The sequence below is a fragment of the Salmo salar genome, chromosome 10 (genome assembly GCF_965601325.2).
Source record: "Salmo salar chromosome 10, fSalSal1, whole genome shotgun sequence".
Lineage (NCBI taxonomy): Eukaryota > Metazoa > Chordata > Actinopteri > Salmoniformes > Salmonidae > Salmo > Salmo salar.
In genome coordinates this window covers 36,793,263-36,813,672 of record NC_138300.1, presented here as the reverse complement: position 1 = coordinate 36,813,672, position 20,410 = coordinate 36,793,263, and the positions used below count along the sequence as shown (strand labels likewise).

Here is a 20,410-nt window from a genome sequence, read left to right as displayed (position 1 = left end):
AACAAAATAGAAAAAATGTGAAGGAGGGTGAACACTTTGCAAGGCACTGTAAGTGGGCCATACATGGTTATGACAGGTCTTATGACGCTGATTGGCTGAAAGCCATGGTATATCAGACCATATACCATGGGTATGACTCCCAAAAATATTTGTACTGTTCTAATTACGATAGTAACCAGTTTAAAATAGCAATAAGGCACCTCGGGAGTTTGTGGTATATGGCTAGGGTTGGGGTTGGGGAGTAAGGGATTACATGTAAGGGATTACAAAAAAACGGTAACTGTAATCCGTTACGTTGTCAGCACAAATATTGTAATCAGATTACAGGTACTTTTGAAAAACTAGATGATTACTTCGAGGATTACTTTTAAATTCAGAAAGGAGGTTTGCACAAAAAATCTTTGACACTTCTCTGTTTTCTCAATGACATTCAAATCAGCATTGAAAAAAGGTGCAAGTTTAAGTTTGTTCCACCACAAGTCAGTGTAACGGCTGTCTTCGTCGTCAGATGAAACAGAGAAGTCATCGTCGGAAAAGGTGGACCAATACGCAGCGGAGGATGTGTTCATATTCAATATTTAATTAATAGAAACACTTCAAACAAAACATGAAAATGAACGACAGCCTACAGTTCTGCTAGGTACAAAACTAAACAGAAAATATAATTACCCACAAAACCCAAAGGAAAAACATGCTCCTTATGTGTGACTCCCAATCAACAACAACGAACTTCAGCTGTGCCTGATTGGGAGCCACACACGGCCCAAAACAAAGCTGTGTTAGCACAGCTGAAAACTTTTGTTCTGATTAAAGAAGCAATAAAACTGGCCTTCTTTAGACTAAGTATCTGAGTATCTGGAGTATCGGCATTTGTGGGTTCGATTACAGGCTCAAAATGGCCAGAAACAAAGAACTTTCTTCTGAATCTCATCAGTCTATTTTTGTTCTGAGAAATGAAGGCTATTCCATGCGAGAAATTGCCAAGAAACTGAAGATCTCGTACAACGCTGTGTACTACTCCCTTCATAGAACAGCGCAAACTGTCTCTAACCAGAATAAAAAGAGGAGTGGGAGGCCCCGGTGCACAACTGAGCAAGAGGACAAGTACATGAGAGTGTCTAGTTTGAGAAACAGACACCTCACAAGTCCTCAACTGGCAGCTTTATTAAATAGTACCCGCAAAACACCAGTCTCAACGTCAAAAGTGAAGAGCCGCCTCCGGGATGCTGGCCTGGACAACAAAAAAAAATGCTTTTCTTTGAAACACAAGGACATTTCTAAGTGACCCCAAACTTTTGAATGGTAGTGTATGTATATATCCATTGCTTCTTGAAGAATATAACTTACAAATGCCTCATGAGCTTAGTTACATTTAACATTTAACATTTAAGTCATTTAGCAGACGCTCTTATCCAGAGCGACTTACAAATTGGTGCATTCACCTTATAATATCCAGTGGAACAACCACTTTACAATAGTGCATCTAAATCTTTTAAGGGGGGGTTAGAAGGATTACTTTATCCTATCCCAGGTATTCCTTAAAGAGGTGGGGTTTCAGGTGTCTCCGGAAGGTGGTGATTGACTCCGCTGTCCTGGCGTCGTGAGGGAGCTTGTTCCACCATTGGGGTGCCAGAGCAGCGAACAGTTTTGACTGGGCTGAGCGGGAACTGTGCTTCCTCAGAGGTAGGGAGGCGAGCAGGCCAGAGGTGGATGAACGCAGTGCCCTTGTTTGGGTGTAGGGCCTGATCAGAGCCTGAAGGTACGGAGGTGCCGTTCCCCTCACAGCTCCGTAGGCAAGCACCATGGTCTTGTAGCGGATGCGAGCTTCGACTGGAAGCCAGTGGAGAGAGCGGAGGAGCGGGGTGACGTGAGAGAACTTGGGAAGGTTGAACACCAGACGGGCTGCGGCGTTCTGGATGAGTTGTAGGGGTTTAATGGCACAAGCAGGGAGCCCAGCCAACAACGAGTTGCAGTAATCCAGACGGGAGATGACAAGTGCCTGGATTAGGACCTGCGCCGCTTCCTGTGTGAGGCAGGGTCGTACTCTGCGAATGTTGTAGAGCATGAACCTACAGGATCGGGTCACCGCCTTGATGTTAGTGTAGTTCAACTGTCACACTCCATGAGAACCCAAAATATAAGGTTATTTTACTCCATTGTTTGTAAACATTGTGAATGTAAACAAACACTTTATATCCACATGTGGTTAAAACAATTTTTTTGATATCATTGATGGTCAGTCCTTGCATCCATAGCTCTGTCTATTTATCTGAGATTGGTTGCATTTCTCCAGGCCCATCCCTCAGCTTTTTACCAAAACAGAGGTGGGGTGTCCATTGTGTTATTGTTTCATCTGTGGATTTGCCCTTTAAACAGCTGCATATTATCAAGATATTAAAGTGGCACCAACAAAAAGGTTAACAATAGGCCTATAGCAAATGCAGCATATGGCTTTCATTTTTCACATGTAAATAGCACTTTTCAGTAGTTCTCAAAGCATGCCATTCCATGAGCGCAGCATTTATTTTTGAACTAGAATCAATGAGCCCAATCAGTCCTTCCTGACAACAAAATCATAAACAACAGAGTAGGGCTGGCTAATAAGTCCTTAGTTTTGGGGTCATGCTCAGGTAAAACAATTTGGCTAATCTATACTCGGGGCTCCTGAGTGGCACAGTGCTCTAAGGCACTGCATCTCAGTGCTAGAGGCGTCACTACAGACACTCTGGCTCAAAGGGTTTGGCCATTGTAAATAAGAATTTGTTCTTAACTGACTTGCCTAGTTAAATAAAGATAAAATAAAACACATTTCCAAGTCCTATTCTTGAAGATTAAGGGGTATAACATTTATTGGAATGACTGGAATTCTGATAGACTTTGGTTTTTAATGTAAAGATATCATTTAATGGTATTATTATATGTAGTAGAAAGCAATGGTTTAGAAGAAGACTACATAACCAACCCATATAGTAAAATTGAACATCCATATATTGCCAGCTACAGTATGTAAACTTTAACATTGATTTATTCTGCAATAGATGTCGTTCAATTGGTAACATACATTTTGTCTTCTTCTAATGCCTCTTAAGGGAAAAGTAATCTAAAAGTAATGGAATGTAATCAGATTACGTTAATGAGTTTGGGTAATCCTAAAGTTACGTTACTAATTACATTTATAAAGTAACCTACCCAACCCTGTATATGGCTAATATATCCCGACTATGGGCTGTTCTTACGCAAGACGCAACAAGGAGTACCTGGATACAGACCTTAGCTGGGGTATATTGGCTATATACCACAAACCCCCGAGAAGCCTTATCGCTATTATAAACTAGTTACCAACACGTTGTGTCGTGCTTAAGAACAGACCTTAGCCGTGGTATATTGGCCATACACCACACCTCCTCAGGCCTTATTGCTTAATTATAGACCTCTAACCTTCTGTGTTGTTACCCTGTTCCCAGGTGGAGCTGCATCTGAAGCCCATCCAGTCCCTGCTGGTTCACCAGAAGCCCCTGGTGTTTGTGCTAAACTCCCCCCAGCCTGTGGTGTGGGACATCAGGACAGAGAAACTAGCCCTAGGAATTAAACACACCTTCCATGTGAGTCCAGCTCCAACTTAGTTCCTTACAAACACTCCCCTATTACTCCTATCAAACATATCTTCCATCTGGGTCCAGATCTAACTCATTTCCCTTCTAATCGCTGTGTGTCTCCTCTCTCTCTCTCTCTCTCTCTCTCTCTCTCTCTCTCTCTCTCTCTCTCTCTCTCTCTCTCTCTCTCTCTCTCTCTCTCTCTCTCTCTCTCTCTCTCTCTCTCTCTCTCTCTCTCTCTCTCTCTCTCTCTCTCTCTCTCTCTCTCTCTTTCTCTTTCTCTTTCTTTCTTCAATTCAAGGGGCTATACTGGCATGGGAAACATATGTTAACATTACCAAAGCAAGTGAAGTAGATAATATACAAAAGTGAAATAAACAATACAAATTAACAGTAAACATTACACTCACAGAAGTTCCAAAAGAATAAAGACATTACAAATGTCATATTATGTATATATATAGTGTTGTAACGATGTGCAAATGGTTAAAGTACAGAAGGGAAAATAAATAAACATAAATATGGGTTGTATTTACAATGGTGTTTGTTCTTCACTGGTTGTCCTTTTCTTCTGGCAACAGGTCACACATCTTGCTGCTGTGATTGCATACTGTGGTATTTCACCCAGTAGATATGGGAGTTTATCAAAATCGGGTTTGTTTTCGAATTCTTTGTGGATCTGTGTAATCTGAGGGAAATACGTGTCTCTAATATGGTCATACATCAGTTTCCAGCTCATTTTGTGGGCAGTGTGCACATAGCCTTTCTTCTCTTGAGAGCCAGGTCTGCCTACAGCGGCCTTTCTCAATAGCAAGGCTATGCTCACTGAGTCTGTACATAGTCAAAGCTTTCCTTAAGTTTGGGTCAGTCACAGTGGTCAGGTATTCTGCCACTGTGTACTCTCTGTTTAGGGCCAAGTAGCATTCTAGTTTTCTCTGTTTTTTTGTTAATTCTTTCCAATGTGTCAAGTAATTATCTTTTTGTTTTCTCATGATTTGGTTTCTCATGATGTGGTCTGTCGTATGATAATTTGGTAAAAAGCCATTTTGACATTTGCTCAGTACATTGTTTTCACTGAGGAAATGTATGAGTCTGCTGTTATTGATAACATTTTCCCAAGGTTGCCTTTGACACAAATCCCTCAGTAGTTATTGTGGTCAAATCTGTCTCCACTTTTGTGGATTGGGGTGATCAGTCCTTGGTTCCAAATATTGGGGAAGATGCCAGAGCTAAGGATGATGTTAAAGAGTTTTAGTATAGCCAATTGGAATTTGTTGTCTGTATATTTTATCATTTTATTGAGGATACCATCAACACCACAGGCCTTTTTGGGTTGGAGGGTTTTTATTTTGTCCTGTAGCTCATTCAAGGTAATTGGAGAATCCAGTGGGTTCTGGTAGTCTTTAATAGTTGACTCTAAGAATTGTTTTTGATCATGTATATGTTTTTGCTGTTTGTTCTTTGTTATAGGGCCAAAAAGATTGGAGAAGTGGTTTACCCATACATCTCCATTTTGGATAGATAATTATTAGTGTTGTTAGAGTCTATGGATTAGAGTCCATGGATTCTTCAATTACATTGAGCTGATTTCTGACGTGCTGTTCCTTCTTTTTCCGTAGTGTATTTCTGTATTGTTTTAGTGATTCACCATAGTGAAGGCGTAGACTCAGGTTTTCCTGGTCTCTATGTTTTTGGTTGGACAGGTTTCTCAATTTCTTTCTTAGGGTTTTGAATTCTTCATCAAACCATTTGTCATTGTTGTTCATTTTCTTTAGTTTTCTGTTAGAATTTTTTTGAATTGATAGGGAAGCTGAGAGGTCAAATATACTATTAAGATTTTCTAATGACAAGTTTACACCTTTACTGTTACAGTGGAACGTTTGTCCAGGAAGTTGTCTAAAAGGGATTTAATTTATTGTTGCCTAATTGTTTTTTTGGTAGGTTACCACACTACATTCCTTCCATCTATAGCATGTCTTAATATTACTCAGTTCCTTTGGCTTTGATGCCTCATGATTGAGTATTGCTTTGTTCAAGTAGGCTGTGATTTTGATTTTGTGGGCTGACTGTGAATGCTCTGAGGGACTCTGGGTTGAGGTCAGTGATAAAGTAGTCTACAGTACTACTGCCAAGAGATGAGCTATAGGTGTACCTACCATAGGAGTCTCCTTGAAGCCTACCATTGACTATGTACATACCCAGCGTGCGACAGAGCTGTAGGAGTTGTGACCCGTTTTTGTTGGTTCTGTTGTCATAGTTGTGCCTAGGGGGGCATATGGGGCAGGGAATGCTGTCACCTCCAGGCAGGTGTTTGTCCCCCTGTGTGCTGAGGGTGTCAGGTTCTTGTCCGGTTCTGGCATTTAGGTCGCCACAGACTAGAACATGTCCCTGGGCCTGGAAATTATTGATTTCCCCCTCCAGGATGGAGAAGCTGTCTTCATAAAAGTATGGGGATTCTAGTGGGGGGGTATAGGTAGCACACAGGATGACATATTCCTCTGTTAAGATCATTTCCTTTTGAATTTCTAGCCAAATGTAAAATATTCCTGTTTTGATTAATTTAATAGAGTGAGTTAGGTCTGCTCTATACCAAATTAGCATACCCCTTGAGTCCCTTCCCTGTTTCACACCTGGTAGTTTGGTGGATGGGATTACCAGCTCTCTGTAACCTAGAGGGCAATCAGTGGGTCCGTCTCCTCTATACCATGTTTCTTGTAGGATGACAATGTCTGAAGTCCAGGTTCCTGCTCTTTAGGCCAAAGGCAGATGACCTAAGGCCTTGGATATTCCATGATGATATAGTGAAGGCTTTGTGTTCCATAAAGTGTCCAATATTGTTGGTTGTGTGGTTTGGCCTCAGGCCAGTAAGTGTGAGCAGAACCTGCTGAGCACCTGGTACATTCCATTGGCTTGGGCTAATGTAAGAGTGGGGGTTGGGCCTGTTTGCCCCCTCACGGCCTGGGCGTATGTGTGACTTTCATGTTGAGGCCCTCTTTGCGGGAGTGGGGGGCATGGGTTGGGCAGGAGGGGCATAGGTCTGATCTGAGGGGGCCTAAATGGGGTGTGGGCATGTTTGACTTGGGGAGGTGTTGATTGGTTGATTGGGGGGGGGGGGGTCCCGCAGGTCTGGGAGAGTGTCTCGCTGGTCTGGGTGGGGTGTCTATTGATCTGATGCTCCTGTGTGAAGTGTTGGGGCTGCGTTTGAGAGAGATGTCCTTTAGAGTCCGGGTGAAGGTGGGCACTGCTGCCTTGTATAGGTGTGCCTGGTCATAAAGGCTGTTCAAGTCCAGGGTGGAGTGGTGGGCCAGGAATATATTTGTTTTTGAGGCACAGTCACAGGAAATACTTGCGTTTACCTGCTGTATGGTAGCAGGGTGGAAGTATTTTTGTGGTAGCAGGGTGGAGATAACCACTTGTGCATTGGAGAAAGTAGAAGAAGCTTTTTCAATCACTCCCTTGAGTGCTTTCAATCACTCCCTTGAGTGCTCTTTCCTGCTGTGTTCTCAGGTCGTTTGTGCCTGTGTGTATTATTATGTGGCTGGGTGACCCTAGTTGGTCCTCAGACAGAAGGTCTAGGGCACGCTGGGTGTTTGGACACCAGAGGTCAGACACTCTGTGTTTGGGAAAAGTATTTTTTTTAATGTATATATTTCCCGTCTGAGGAGTACAATCTGTGTCTTGTGTGTGTCCTTAGTGTGTGTGTGTGTGTGTGTGTGTGTGTGTGGGGGGGGGTTCTGGTGTGGACTGTTCTGCTGTGGTGTCGAGACCTTTGTCGGGAGCTGAGGTGGGCTGTTCTGCTGGCTTCTCTGCGGGGGTGGCCACCTCTCTAGTGGATTGTTCTCTGTCACACGCCATCCCCCTCAAGCTCTCCTCCAGCAGTCTGATCCTCTCCTCTAGTGCTCTGTTTTTCTCTTGCTCCTGCTCTTTCTCCTGTTTGTGTTGTCCCACTACAGTCCAGAGTGCAGATATGTCTCTCTCCACCTCCAGCTCTTCGGGTCTGGTTAAGGGGGTGTTGTTGTGCTGGACTGTTGTCTGGGTCTGTGCTGACTGGAGTGTAATCACCTGCTGTTCCAGCTCCACCTGCCTTACCTCCAGCTGGGTGAATTTATCCTTCATTTCAATGAGAGGGTAGTACTCTGTGCTGGGAGGTTGACTTTCCGCTTGGGGTTGCTCGTCTGTGGGGTTATATGATGAAGAGGTCTGGTCTGATCCGCTAGGGGTATCTTTCTCAAGGGAGAGCTTCTCCTGCTGAGCTAATTCTTTGATTAGGTGAAAGTCCAGCTGAAACTGTTTGGGGTTGTCCTGTACCAATACTGTTCCAGACTTATGGAGATTTATATTAGCTGACTCAGAGTCCTCATTGTGTAATATCCTGAGTTTCCACCCCTCAGTAACACTCTTAACGGAGGGGTAGTGTGTTAATATAGCACTGTGCCATGCCATTGGATGGTCTGTGTGGAAGATTAAGTTGCTTATGTTCCCATTTTTATAACAGTCAACAAAAAGTGTCTTTTGATTTTCCATAAGGAGCTCCATTTTGTACTCTTTTCTTGCCTTATCGTTTTTTACATACAGAGTGTACTGTATTTTAATTACCTCTGAACAGTGGGAGGCAGCTTCAAATCCCTCTGCATTTGGTTGGAGTAGACTGTTTGATTCTCTTGCCATTGTTGGGCTAAAGGGCTCTGACACCTCTCACTTGACATGTCAATTTGTATCTCCTTGTCCCAGCAAGCTTGCTAGTCCAACTTAGCATTCAGTCCTCATAAAGTAAAATATATCATTGTAATTTATTTTTCTTCTTGGCTTTTGAATATAAAATATAGCTTCAGACTAAACATTACTCACTCAGTTCCAGGTTGGATGGTGTTTTCAGTTTGTTTGCCAGAGCATTTGCTGTATAGCTTGGGCCTTCCAGATAATTCTGTCCAAAATTAGGTTGTAGGTTTTGAGTTTTGATCTGGAGCGAAGGTTATGCTGTGGAGGGTAGAATCCTGTACGTGTCTCTGCCAAAGCATCCCTAGCCGCGTTCTCAGAGCATGCGCAGACCAGCTGACTGGTTTATTTACGGACATATTCAATCAATTCTTATTCCAGTCTGCTGTTCCCATATGCTTCAAGAGGGCCACAATTGTTCCAGTTCCCAAGAAAGCTAAGGTAACTGAGCTAAATGACTACCGCCCCGTAGCACTCACCTCCGTCATCATGAAGTGCTTTGAAAGACTAGTCAAGGATCATATCACCTCCACCCTACCTGACACACACTCCATTTTGCTTACCGCCCCAATAGGTCCACAGACGACGCAATCGCAACCACACTGCACACTGGCCTAACCCATCTGGACAACAGGAATACCTATGTAAGAATGCTGTTCATCGATTACAGCTCAGCATTTAATACGATAGTACCCTCCAAACTTGTCATTAAGCTCGAGACCCTGGGTCTCGACCCCGCCCTGTGCAACTGGGTCCTGGACTTTCTGACTGGCCGCCCCCAGTTGGTGAGGGTAGGAAACAACATCTCCACCCCGCTGATCCTCAACACTGGGGCCCCACAAGGGTGCGTTCTCAGCCCTCTCCTGTACTCCCTGTTCACCCATGACTGCGTGGCCATGCACGCCTCCAACTCAATCATTAAGTTTGCAGACGACACTACAGTGGTAGGCTTGATTACCAACAACGACGAGACGGCCTACAGGGAGGAGGTGAGGGCCCTCGGAGTGTGGTGTCAGGAAAATAACGTCACAATCAGTGTCAACAAAACAAAGGAGATGATCGTGGACTTCAGGAAACAGCAGAGGGAGCACCCCCGTATCCACATCGACGGTACAGTAGTGGAGAAGGTGTAAAGTTTTAAGTTCCTCGGCGTACACATCACAGACAAACTGAAATGGTCCACCCACACAGACAGCATGGTGAAGAAGGCGCAACAGCGCCTCTTCAACCTCAGGAGGGTGAAGAAATTTGGCTTGTCACCAAAAACACTCACAAACTTTTACAGATGCATAATTGAGAGCATCCTGTTGGGCTGTATCACCGCCTGGTACGGAAACTGCTCCGCCCACAACCATAAGGCTCTCCAGAGGGTAGTGAGGTCTGCACAACGCATCACTGGGGGCAAACTACCTGCCCTCCAGGACACTTATACCACCCGATGTCACAGGAAGGCCAAAATGATCATCAAGGACAACAACCACCCGAGCCACTGCCTGTTCACCCCGCTATCATTCAGAAGGCGAGGTCAGTACAGGTGCATCAAAGCTGGGACCGAGAGACTGAAAAACAGCTTCTATCTCAAGGCCATCAGACTGCTAAACAGTCATCACTAACATTGAGAGGCCGCTGCCAACATACTGACTCAACTCTAGCCACTTTAATAATGGAAAATTGGATGTAATAAATGTATCACTAGTCACTTAAACAATGCCACTTTATATAATGTTTACATACCCTACACTACTCATCTCATATGTATATACTGTTCTCTATACCATCTACTGCATCTTGCCTATGCCGTTCGGCCATAGCTCATCCATATATATTTATATGTACATATTCTTATTCATTGCTTTACACTTGTGTGTATAAAGTAGTTGTTGTGAAATTGTTAGATTACTTGTTAGATATTACTGCATGGTCGGAACTAGAAGCACAAGCATTTCGCTACACTCGCATTAACATCTGCTAACCATGTGTATGTGACAAATACAATTTGATTTGATTTGATTTGACACAGGCACACAGGCACACACAGACACAGACACGCACACAGACACGCACCCTCCCACGTGGCCTGTGGTGAGACATTGATGTCTGTATGGCAGTAGTTTGTGTGTAATGTGCAGCAGTGGTTTACCCATGGGTACAGGCTCTTCTTTACACTGTGCAAACACTCACACTTTCCACATCCTCTCGCAGTAAACTCTAAAAATCAGTGACAAACCTATACCACTTTGATGACTAACGCACCACTCCTTTAGGACATCATTGATATCAACCCTCAAGTGATTAGGGTTTACCTGCCAAATGATGGGATATAGGTTGGCATGTACTTTATGCTTAGCCTGGTCCCAGATCTGTTTGTGCTGTCTTGCCAACAGCTACGGTCATAGTCACACCAGGGTCGGTGAGCTCTGTTGGCACTGGAGTCCCTAACAACGTTATTGTTTTCCAGTCTGACTGGTAATCCCTCCCTCCCTCCCCTCCCATCTTCCCTCCCATCCTCCCTTCCATCACGAAAACACACACACACCTTACAGTGGGGCATGATACCCCACCTTACAGTGGGGCATGATACCCCACCTTACAGTGGGGCATGATACACCACCTTACAGTGGGGCGTGATACCCCACCTTACAGTGGGGCGTGATACACCACCTTACAGTGGGGCGTGATACACCACCTTACAGTGGGGCGTGATACCCCACCTTACAGTGGGGCGTGATACACCACCATACAGTGGGGCATGATACCCCACCTTACAGTGGGGCATGATACCCCACCTTACAGTGGGGCGTGATACCCCACCTTACAGTGGGGCATGATACACCACCTTACAGTGGGGCATGATACACCACCTTACAGTGGGGCATGATACACCACCTTACAGTGGGGCATGATACCCCACCTTACAGTGGGGCATGATACACCACCTTACAGTGGGGCATGATACACCACCTTACAGTGGGGCATGATACACCACCTTACAGTGGGGCATGATACCCCACCTTACAGTGGGGCATGATACACCACCTTACAGTGGGGCATGATACCCCACCTTACAGTGGGGCATGATACCCCACCTTACAGTGGGGCATGATACACCACCTTACAGTGGGGCATGATACCCAACCTTACAGTGGGGCATGATACACCACCTTACAGTGGGGCATGATACCCCACCTTACAGTGGGGCATGATACCCAACCTTACAGTGGGGCATGATACACCACCTTACAGTGGGGCATGATACACCACCTTACAGTGGGGCATGATACCCCACCTTACAGTGGGGCATGATACCCCACCTTACAGTGGGGCATGATACCCCACCTTACAGTGGGGCATGATACCCCACCTTACAGTGGGGTATCACATGACAACATCTGAGCGAAATGAGAGCAACAGGCCTTCATGTACATGGTTTAACTCAAAATGCTGCTCTACACTGTAAGCCTGTCTGGATCTGTACACTCAACACCTACATTTCCATATATGTTGTGAAAACTTTCATGTAGCTTGCGGTTCTTCTGAAATAATCATTGTCAAATGTGAGTTAACACCATAGCATTCTGCAAGAATGGCATTCATACTCCATATTATTTCCAGATGTGGTGGTTATGTGTTCTCACTGCATGCAAAACATCCTATCATGAAAACCAGAGCCCATACAGATGCATCAGCACGCCCACATAAATGCACACACAACACACACGCACGCATTCATGCACGAACACACACACAAACACACACTCATTGACCCACACCACACACGCACAGGGTCTTTCAAAAATATATTAAGCCATTTTTATTTTGATCACTGAGAGAGCTGAGCTTCAGCAATAAAGCCACGACCTAAATCCTTTACGGCTAAAACATTTTACATTTATAACAGATATAGCCAAATTCAGTCTCTCAGAGAGAGGCTTGCCTGAAATCTGACCTTCGGCAGTGAAAAGACCTTGGTCTCCTTCGGCAATGAGAAGAGCGAGATCTCCGTCATCACCTCTGTGTTGAGTGGGATTACTGTGGTCATGTGAAGCTACGTAGCCGACGTGCTAACATCCATCCACTTTGAGCAGAGAAACCATTATATAGCCATATCACAGACCAGACCTGGGTTCACACACTATTTGAAATTATTTCAAATTCATCAGCTGGGCTTGATTGAGTTTGCCAGGCACAATGGAACCAATAGAATAGGTGCAAAAGTGAAAACCCTTCCCATCTGTCGCTCCAGGCAGGCGAAAGCAAATGCTAAAATAATTATAAATATTTGAAATAGTATTTGAACCCAATTCTACAACAGACCCATCTGTCTTAACCACAGACTCCGGTTTCACTCGGACACCCCTAGTGAATACATCACACAGCATAACAACCTACATACCAGGCTCCCTTTTTAATTGAGTTATTTCCTGTACTAAGTGGAAATATTTCCATGTCAGATTGACGTAGTTTATTCAGATGAATGTGCATCCAGGCTGCTTCTGTTTTTAGAGCTGTAATTCCAAATGCAGTTTGAGCCAGTCTTCTCAGGGGCTGTGTCCCAAATGGAAACATATTCCCTATATGTAGTGTGGGCTCTGATCAAAAGTAGTACACTATATGGGAATAAGGTGTCATTTGGGACGTGGTCTCGGAGGGAGCCATTAGCAGGTCAACAGAGTCTCCTCATCAGATATATAACAGCTGACAACAGTCATGAAGCCATGAAGCCCAACCCACAGCCTACAGTACAGTACTAGGCTTTATGCTGTAGTGTATCTAACGTGTATATCTTACACTGTTACCACAGGAAATCTTAAGTCTTATTACATACAGCCGGGAGGAACTATTGGAGCAACGTCAACTTACCAACATTATGACAAGGAATACGACTTTCCCGAAGCGGATCCTCTGTTTGGACCACCACCCAGGACAATGGATCGGATCCCAGTAGGCGACCCAAAACAACGGCGCCGCAGAAGGGGCAGAAGGAGCGATCTTCTGGTCAGGCTCCGTAGACGGGCACACCGCCCACCGCTCCCGAGTATACTACTCGCCAATGTCCAGTCTCTTGACAATAAGGTAGACAAAATTTGAGCAAGAGTTGCCTTCCAGAGAGAGATCAGAGATTGTAACATTCTTTGTTTCACGGAAACATGGCTCACTCGGGATATGTTATCAGAGTCGGTACAGCCACCCGGTTTCTTCACGCATCACGCCGACAGAAACAAACATCTCTCTGGTAAGAAGAAGGGCGGGGGTGTATGCCTTATGATTAACGAGTCGTGGTGTGATCATAATAACATACAGGAACTCAAGTCCTTTTGTTCACCTGACCTAGAATTCCTTACGATCAAATGCCGACCGCATTATCTACCAAGAGAATTCTCTTAAATTATAATCACAGCCGTGTATATCCCCCCCAAGCAGACACCTTGACTGCCCTGAAAGAATTTCATTGGACTCCTTCTATGTAAACTGGTTTCCAGTTTACATAGAGGAAATGGAAACCTGCATTTATTGTAGCTGGGGATTTTAACAAGGCTAATCTGAAAACAAGGCTCCCTAAATTTTATCAGCATATCGAATGCGCGACCCAGGCTGGCATCATGGATCATTGGATCATTGCTACTCTAATTTCCGCGATGCATACAAAGCCTCCCTTGCCCTCCTTTCGGCAAATCTGACCACGTCTCCATTTTGTTGCTCCCAGCCTATAGACAGAAACTAAAACAGGAAACGGCCATGCTCAGGTCTGTTCGACGCTGGTCCGACCAATCTGATTCCACGCTTCAAGATTGCTTCAATCACGTGGACTGGATATGTTTTCCCGGATAGCATCAGACAATAGCATTGATGTATACGCTGATCCGGTGAGCGAGTTTATTAACAAGTGCATCGGTGATGTGGTACCCACAGTGACCATTTAATCCTTCCCCAACCAGAAACCGTGGATTGATGGCAGCATTCGCGCAAAACTGAAAGTGCAAACCACTGCTTTTAATCATGGCAGGGCGACTGGAAACATGACCGAATACAAACAGTGTAGCTATTCTCTCTGCAAGGCAATCAAACAAGCTAAGCGTCAGTATAGAGACAAAGTAGAGTCGCAATTCAACAGCTCAGACACGAGACGTATGTGGCAGAGTCTACAGTCAATCACGGACTACAAAAAGAAAACCAGCCCCGTCGTGGACACCAATGTCTTACTCCCAGACAAACTAAACAACTTCTTTGCTCGCTTTGAGGACAATACAGTGCCACTGACACGGCCCTCTACCAAAACCTGCGGGCTCTCCTTCACCGCAGCCAATGTGAATAAAACATTTAAACGTGTTAATCCTCGCAAGGCTGCCGGCCCAGACGGCATCCCTAGCCGCGTCCTCAGAGCATGCGCAGACCAGCTGGCTGGTGTGTTTACGGACATATTCAATCAATCCCTATCCCAGTCTGCTGTTCCCACATGCTTCAAGAGGGCCACCATTGTTCCTGTTCCCAAGAAAGCTAAGGTAACTGAGCTAAATGACTATCGCCCCGTAGCACTCACTTCAGTCATCATGAAGTGCTTTGAGAGACAAGTCAAGGATCATATCACCTCCACCCTACCTGACACCCTAGACCCACTCCAATTTGCTTACCGCCCCAATAGGTCCACAGACGACGCAATCGCAACCACACTGCACACTGCCCTAACCCATCTGGACAACAGGAATACCTATGTAAGAATGCTGTTCATTGATTACAGCTCAGCATTTAATACGATAGTACCCTCCAAACTTGTCATTGAGCTCGAGACCCTGGGTCTCGACCCCGCCCTGTGCAACTGGGTCCTGGACTTTCTGACTGGCCGCCCCCAGTTGGTGAGGGTAGGAAACAACATCTCCACCCCGCTGATCCTCAACACTGGGGCCCCACAAGGGTGTGTTCTCAGCCCTCTCCTGTACTCCCTGTTCACCCATGACTGCGTGGCCATGCACGCCTCCAACTCAATCATCAAGTTTGCAGACGACACTACAGTGGTAGGCTTGATTACCAACAACGACGAGACGGCCTACAGGGAGGAGGTGAGGGCCCTCGGAGTGTGGTTTCAGGAAGATAACCTCACACTCAATGTCAACAAAACAAAGGACATGATCGGGGACTTCAGGAAACAGCAGAGGGAGCACCCCCGTATCCACATCGACGGGACAGTAGTGGAGAAGGTGTAAAGTTTTAAGTTCCTCGGCGTACACATCACGGACTAACTGAAATGGTCCACCCACACAGACAGCATGGTGAAGAAGGCGCAACAGCGCCTCTTCAACCTCAGGAGGCTGAAGAAATTTGGCTTGTCACCAAAAACACTCACAAACTTTTACAGATGCACAATCGAGAGCATCCTGTCGGGCTGTATCACCGCCTGGTACGGCAACTGCTCCGCCCACAACCGTAAGGCTCTCCAGAGGGTAGTGAGGTCTGCACAACGCATCTCCGAGGGCAAACTACCTGCCCTCCAGGACACCTACACCACCCGATGTCACAGGAAGGCCAAAAAGATCATCAAGGACAACAACCACCCGAGCCACTGCCTGTTCACCCCGCTATCATCCAGAAGGCGAGGTCAGTACAGGTGCATCAAAGCTGGGACCGAGAGACTGAAAAACAGCTTCTATCTCAAGGCCATCAGACTGTTAAAAAGTCATCACTAACATTGAGTGGCTTCTGCCAACATACAGACTCAATCTCTAGCCACTTTAATAATTAATAATTGGATGTAATAAATGTATCACTAGTCACTTAAACAATGCCACTGTATATAATGTTTACATACCCTACATTACTCATCTCATATGTATATACTGTACTCTATACCATCTACTGCATCTTGCCTATGCCGTTCGGCCATCGCTCATTCATATATTTATATGTACATATTCTTAATCATTCCTTTGTGAAATTGTTAGATTACTCGTTAGATATTACTGCACGGTCGGAACTAGAAGCACAAGCATTTCGCTACACTCACATTAACATCTGCTAACCATGTGTATGTGATAAAATTTGATTTGATTTGATTTGTTAGACATGGGATCTGACATGGGGCCCTGTGCCTGCTTTCCCACTGTGAAGAGGGAAGGGGATAGGACTCCTCCCTGGTGAGAGTTTTACTGTTCAGGGATACTTTAATGTACCCGCAGTATCATATATTCACATAAACAGATTTTGTAATTTTCATCTAAATAGTTTACATGAGATTTTCTTTATGGCCCTGGCAAGCTACACATATACACGTGAGTCATATGTGAGTCCTATTCAGACACATTCACTCTAACAGTGAATTGACTGTACCAGATAAGCCGTCTGTCTGTGGAGTGCCACTCTGTCCTTAGCTATGGCAAAGTAAGGTAAGTGTTGGGTTGTGTGTTTGAGTGACAGCTCCAGGCCCTCTGACTGTGCGCAAATCGAGTTGCCTTGTACATCCTCTCTGTCAGCCTGTCTGCACTTAGCCAGAACCAGATTCCCAGGAGCCTCTGCTCGCCTCAGTTTCAGGAACCCTGGAGCCTCTGCTCTCCTCAGGTTCAGGTTAGCTCCACCGGGACGCCTTGTTAACATGCCACCATGGAACCCAGACACACAATGACTGGACAACGAGACGGGACAGGGTGAAAGAAAGGATGTACACCCACTCTTCCTGTCCCGCACACTATCGGTGCTTCACTCTGCCTGTTTTCCCTGTAGGAGGATGTGGAGGAGGAGGAGGAAAAGGAGGAGAAACCCCATCACACTGCATGCAGCCACATCTCCCCTGCTTATCTCCCCTGTTGGATTTATGGAGTAACAGAGACAATAGTAACACCTCGACCCAAACCTTCTTTACGCTGTTCCCCGTTAGAGAGCTTGTTTCCTGGGGCTAATGGGCCATGCATCAGCCCTGCTAGACACACACACACACACACACACACACACACACACACACACCACACACACACACACACACACATATACAAACACTTGATCAGCCCTGAATCAGCTCTGCCAAGGCCTCGTTTCCTGGTCCCTCATTCTAGGGTCCACAGACAGACACGGATGGGTTCTGGAACTGTTGCAGTTTAGCCCTGCTCTGCCTGGTAAACACACTGTTGCTGTTGGCCCACTGCACCCTCCTAACCTCCAGCCTTTTAAAATCCAGACATTCTGTTGGTAAACATGCTCCGCAACACTCCCTATCAATCAGAAGTACTGAGTAATGAAAGAATACCAATTCTAACATGGAATGAAAGATGGACACAGCAAATCAAGCCAATGTAATTTCAGCAGGGGACAATTACAATCCGAAAGAGGGCATGTTTCCATGTCTTTAGGGAAGTTGGCTGTATGACTTTGTCTGTGTCTCTATTGCATATGGTGTTATCGTGCCTCTTTGTTTGACTAGTTTGATCTGAAACACATCTCTGTTCTCTCTGGCCTTTTGATGGAGCAACATTGTAAAGTTTAGCTGTTGGAATGTGTTGCTCTTTCTGTGTTTTCCAAGTCTTCCTCGTTTTCCCTCCCTTTTCTTTATTTTATTACATTATTTGAACTTGGTGTGTGAATTGATTAATGACGCTGGAGGAGATGGCTGCCATTTTACGGGCTCGTAACCAATTGTGCTATTGTGTGTGTTTTTTCCACGTTATGTGTAACTTATTCTCTTATAACCATAAAAAGCTTCTGGATATCAGAACAGCGATTACTCACCTCGTACTGAACGAAGATTTTTTCTTTAATGAATCGGATGCGAAGGATTTACATCAGTCACCGGACAAGGCCCAAATCCCCGTCATTCACATGAATAAGAGACAGAGATATCATTTTTACATTTTAGTCATTTATCAGACGCTCTTATCCAGAGCGACTTACAGTAAGTAGTGAATACATACATTTCATGGATAAAAAAAAAAAATTGTACTGGCCCCCCGTGGGAATCAAACCCACAACCCTGGCATTGCACACACCATGCTGGCATTGCGAACACCATGCTCTACCAACTGAGCCACAGTGAGATATAGGGGTCATAGGTCAGGGTGCCTTGTAAGAATCAGACGGCGAGTGGGTAACCCGCCTCTATCATCAGTCCTATTAGCCAACGTGCAATCATTGGATAATAAACTGGATGAGCTCTGATTTAAGCCTATCCTACCAATGGGACATTAAAACTCTAATATCTTATGTTTCACTGAGTCGTGGCTGAACAACGACATGGATAACATGCAGCTGGCTGGGTTCTCTGTGCATCGGCAAGATAGAACAGCTGCCTCGGTAAGACAAGGGGTGGCAGTTTGTGTCTATTTGTCAATAACAGCTGGTGCACGAAATCTAATATTAATGAAGTCTTGAGGTTTTGCTCGCCTGAGGTAGAGTATCTCATGATAAGCTGTAGACCACACTATTTACTATTTTTCATCTATACTTTTCGTAGCTGTCTATTTACCACCACAAACCGATGCTGGCACTAAGACCACACTCAACAAGCTTTATAAGGCCATAAGCAAACAAGACAATGCTCATGCAGAGGCGGCACTCCTAGTGGCCTGGGACTTTAATGCAGGCAAACTTAAATCCATTTTACCCAATTTCCACCAGCATGTTACATGTGCAACAAGAGGGGAAAAAACTATAGACCACCTTTACTCCACACACAGAGATGCATACAAAGCTCTCCCTTGCCCTCCATTTGGCAAATCTGAGCATAACTCTATCCTCCTGATTCCTATTGACAAGAAACAACTAAAGCACGAAGTACCAGTGATTTGCTCAATACGGAAGTGGTCAGATGACGCAGGTACTAAGCTACAGGACTGTTTTTCTAGCACACACTGGAATATGTTCCGGGATTATTCCGATGGCATTGAGGAGTACACCACATCAGTCAATGGCTTCATCAATAAGTGCCATGGATTACAGGCAACATCCACACTGAGCTAAAGGCTAGAGCTGCCAATTTCAAGGGGCGGGACTCTGACCCGGAAGCTTATTAGAAATCCCGCTATGCCTTCTTACGAACCATCAAACAGGCAAAGCGTCAATACAGGACTAAGACTGAATCCTACTACACCAGCTCCAATGCTCGCCGGATGTGGCAGGGCTTGCAAACTATTACAGACTACAAAGGGAAGCACAGCTGTGAGCTGCCCAGTGACACAAGCCTACCAGACGAGCTAAATTACTTCTATGCATGCTTCGAGGCATGCAACACTGAATGAGAGCACCAGCAGTTCCGGACAACTGTGTGATCACCCTCTCCGTAGAGGTCAACATTCATAAGGCCCAGGGCCAGACGGATTACCAGGACGTGTACTCCGAGCATGCACTGACCAACTGGCAAGTGTCTTCACTGACATTTTCAACCTGTCCCTGACCGAGTCTGTAATACCAACATGTTTCAAGCAGACCACCATAGTCCCTGTGCCCAAGAACACTAAGGTAACCTGCCTAAATGACTACCGACCCATAGCCCTTACGTCTGTAGTCATAAAGAGCTTTGAAAAGGTGGTCATGGCTCACATCAACAGCATCCTCCCAGACACCCTAGACCCACCCCAATTTGCATACCACACCAACAGATCCATAGATGACGCAACCTCTATTGCACTCAACATTGCCCTTTCCCACCTGGACAAAAGGAACACATATGTGAGAATGCTATTCATTGACTACAGTTCAGCGTTCAACACCATAGTGCCCACAAAGCTCATCACTAAGCTAAGGACCCTGGGACTACACACCTCCCTCTGCACCTGGATCCTGGACTTACTGACGGGCCGCCCCCCAGGTGGTAAGGGTAGGTAACAACACATCTGCCACGCTGATCCTCAACGCGGGGGCCCCTAAGGGGTGCGTGCTCAGTCCCCACCTGTACTCTCTGTTCACCCATGACTGCATGGCCAAGCATGACTCCAACACCATCATTAAGTTTACCGACGACACAACAGTGGTAGGCCTGATTACGGACAAAGATGAGACAGCCTATAGAGAGGAGGTCAGAGACCTGACAATAACCTCTCCCTCAATGTGAGCAAGGAAGGCCGAGCATTGATGAGAAGGCCGAGCACTCCCCCATTCTCATCAATGGGGCTGTTGTGAAGAGGGCA

The 20,410-nt window shown here is 45.4% G+C and overlaps 1 protein-coding gene across 1 annotated transcript in view; it reads left to right on the top strand.

Annotated features, from left to right (window-relative positions):
• The window catches only part of LOC106560309 (transforming growth factor beta receptor type 3), a 166,908-nt gene that overhangs the window by 86,493 nt on the left and 60,005 nt on the right, over positions 1–20,410 (top strand). Inside the window, exon 4 of the mRNA XM_045687704.2 lies at positions 3,465–3,602. Within this exon, the coding sequence (XP_045543660.1) occupies positions 3,465–3,602 (138 nt within the window). The remainder of the gene's footprint in view (positions 1–3,464; positions 3,603–20,410) is intronic.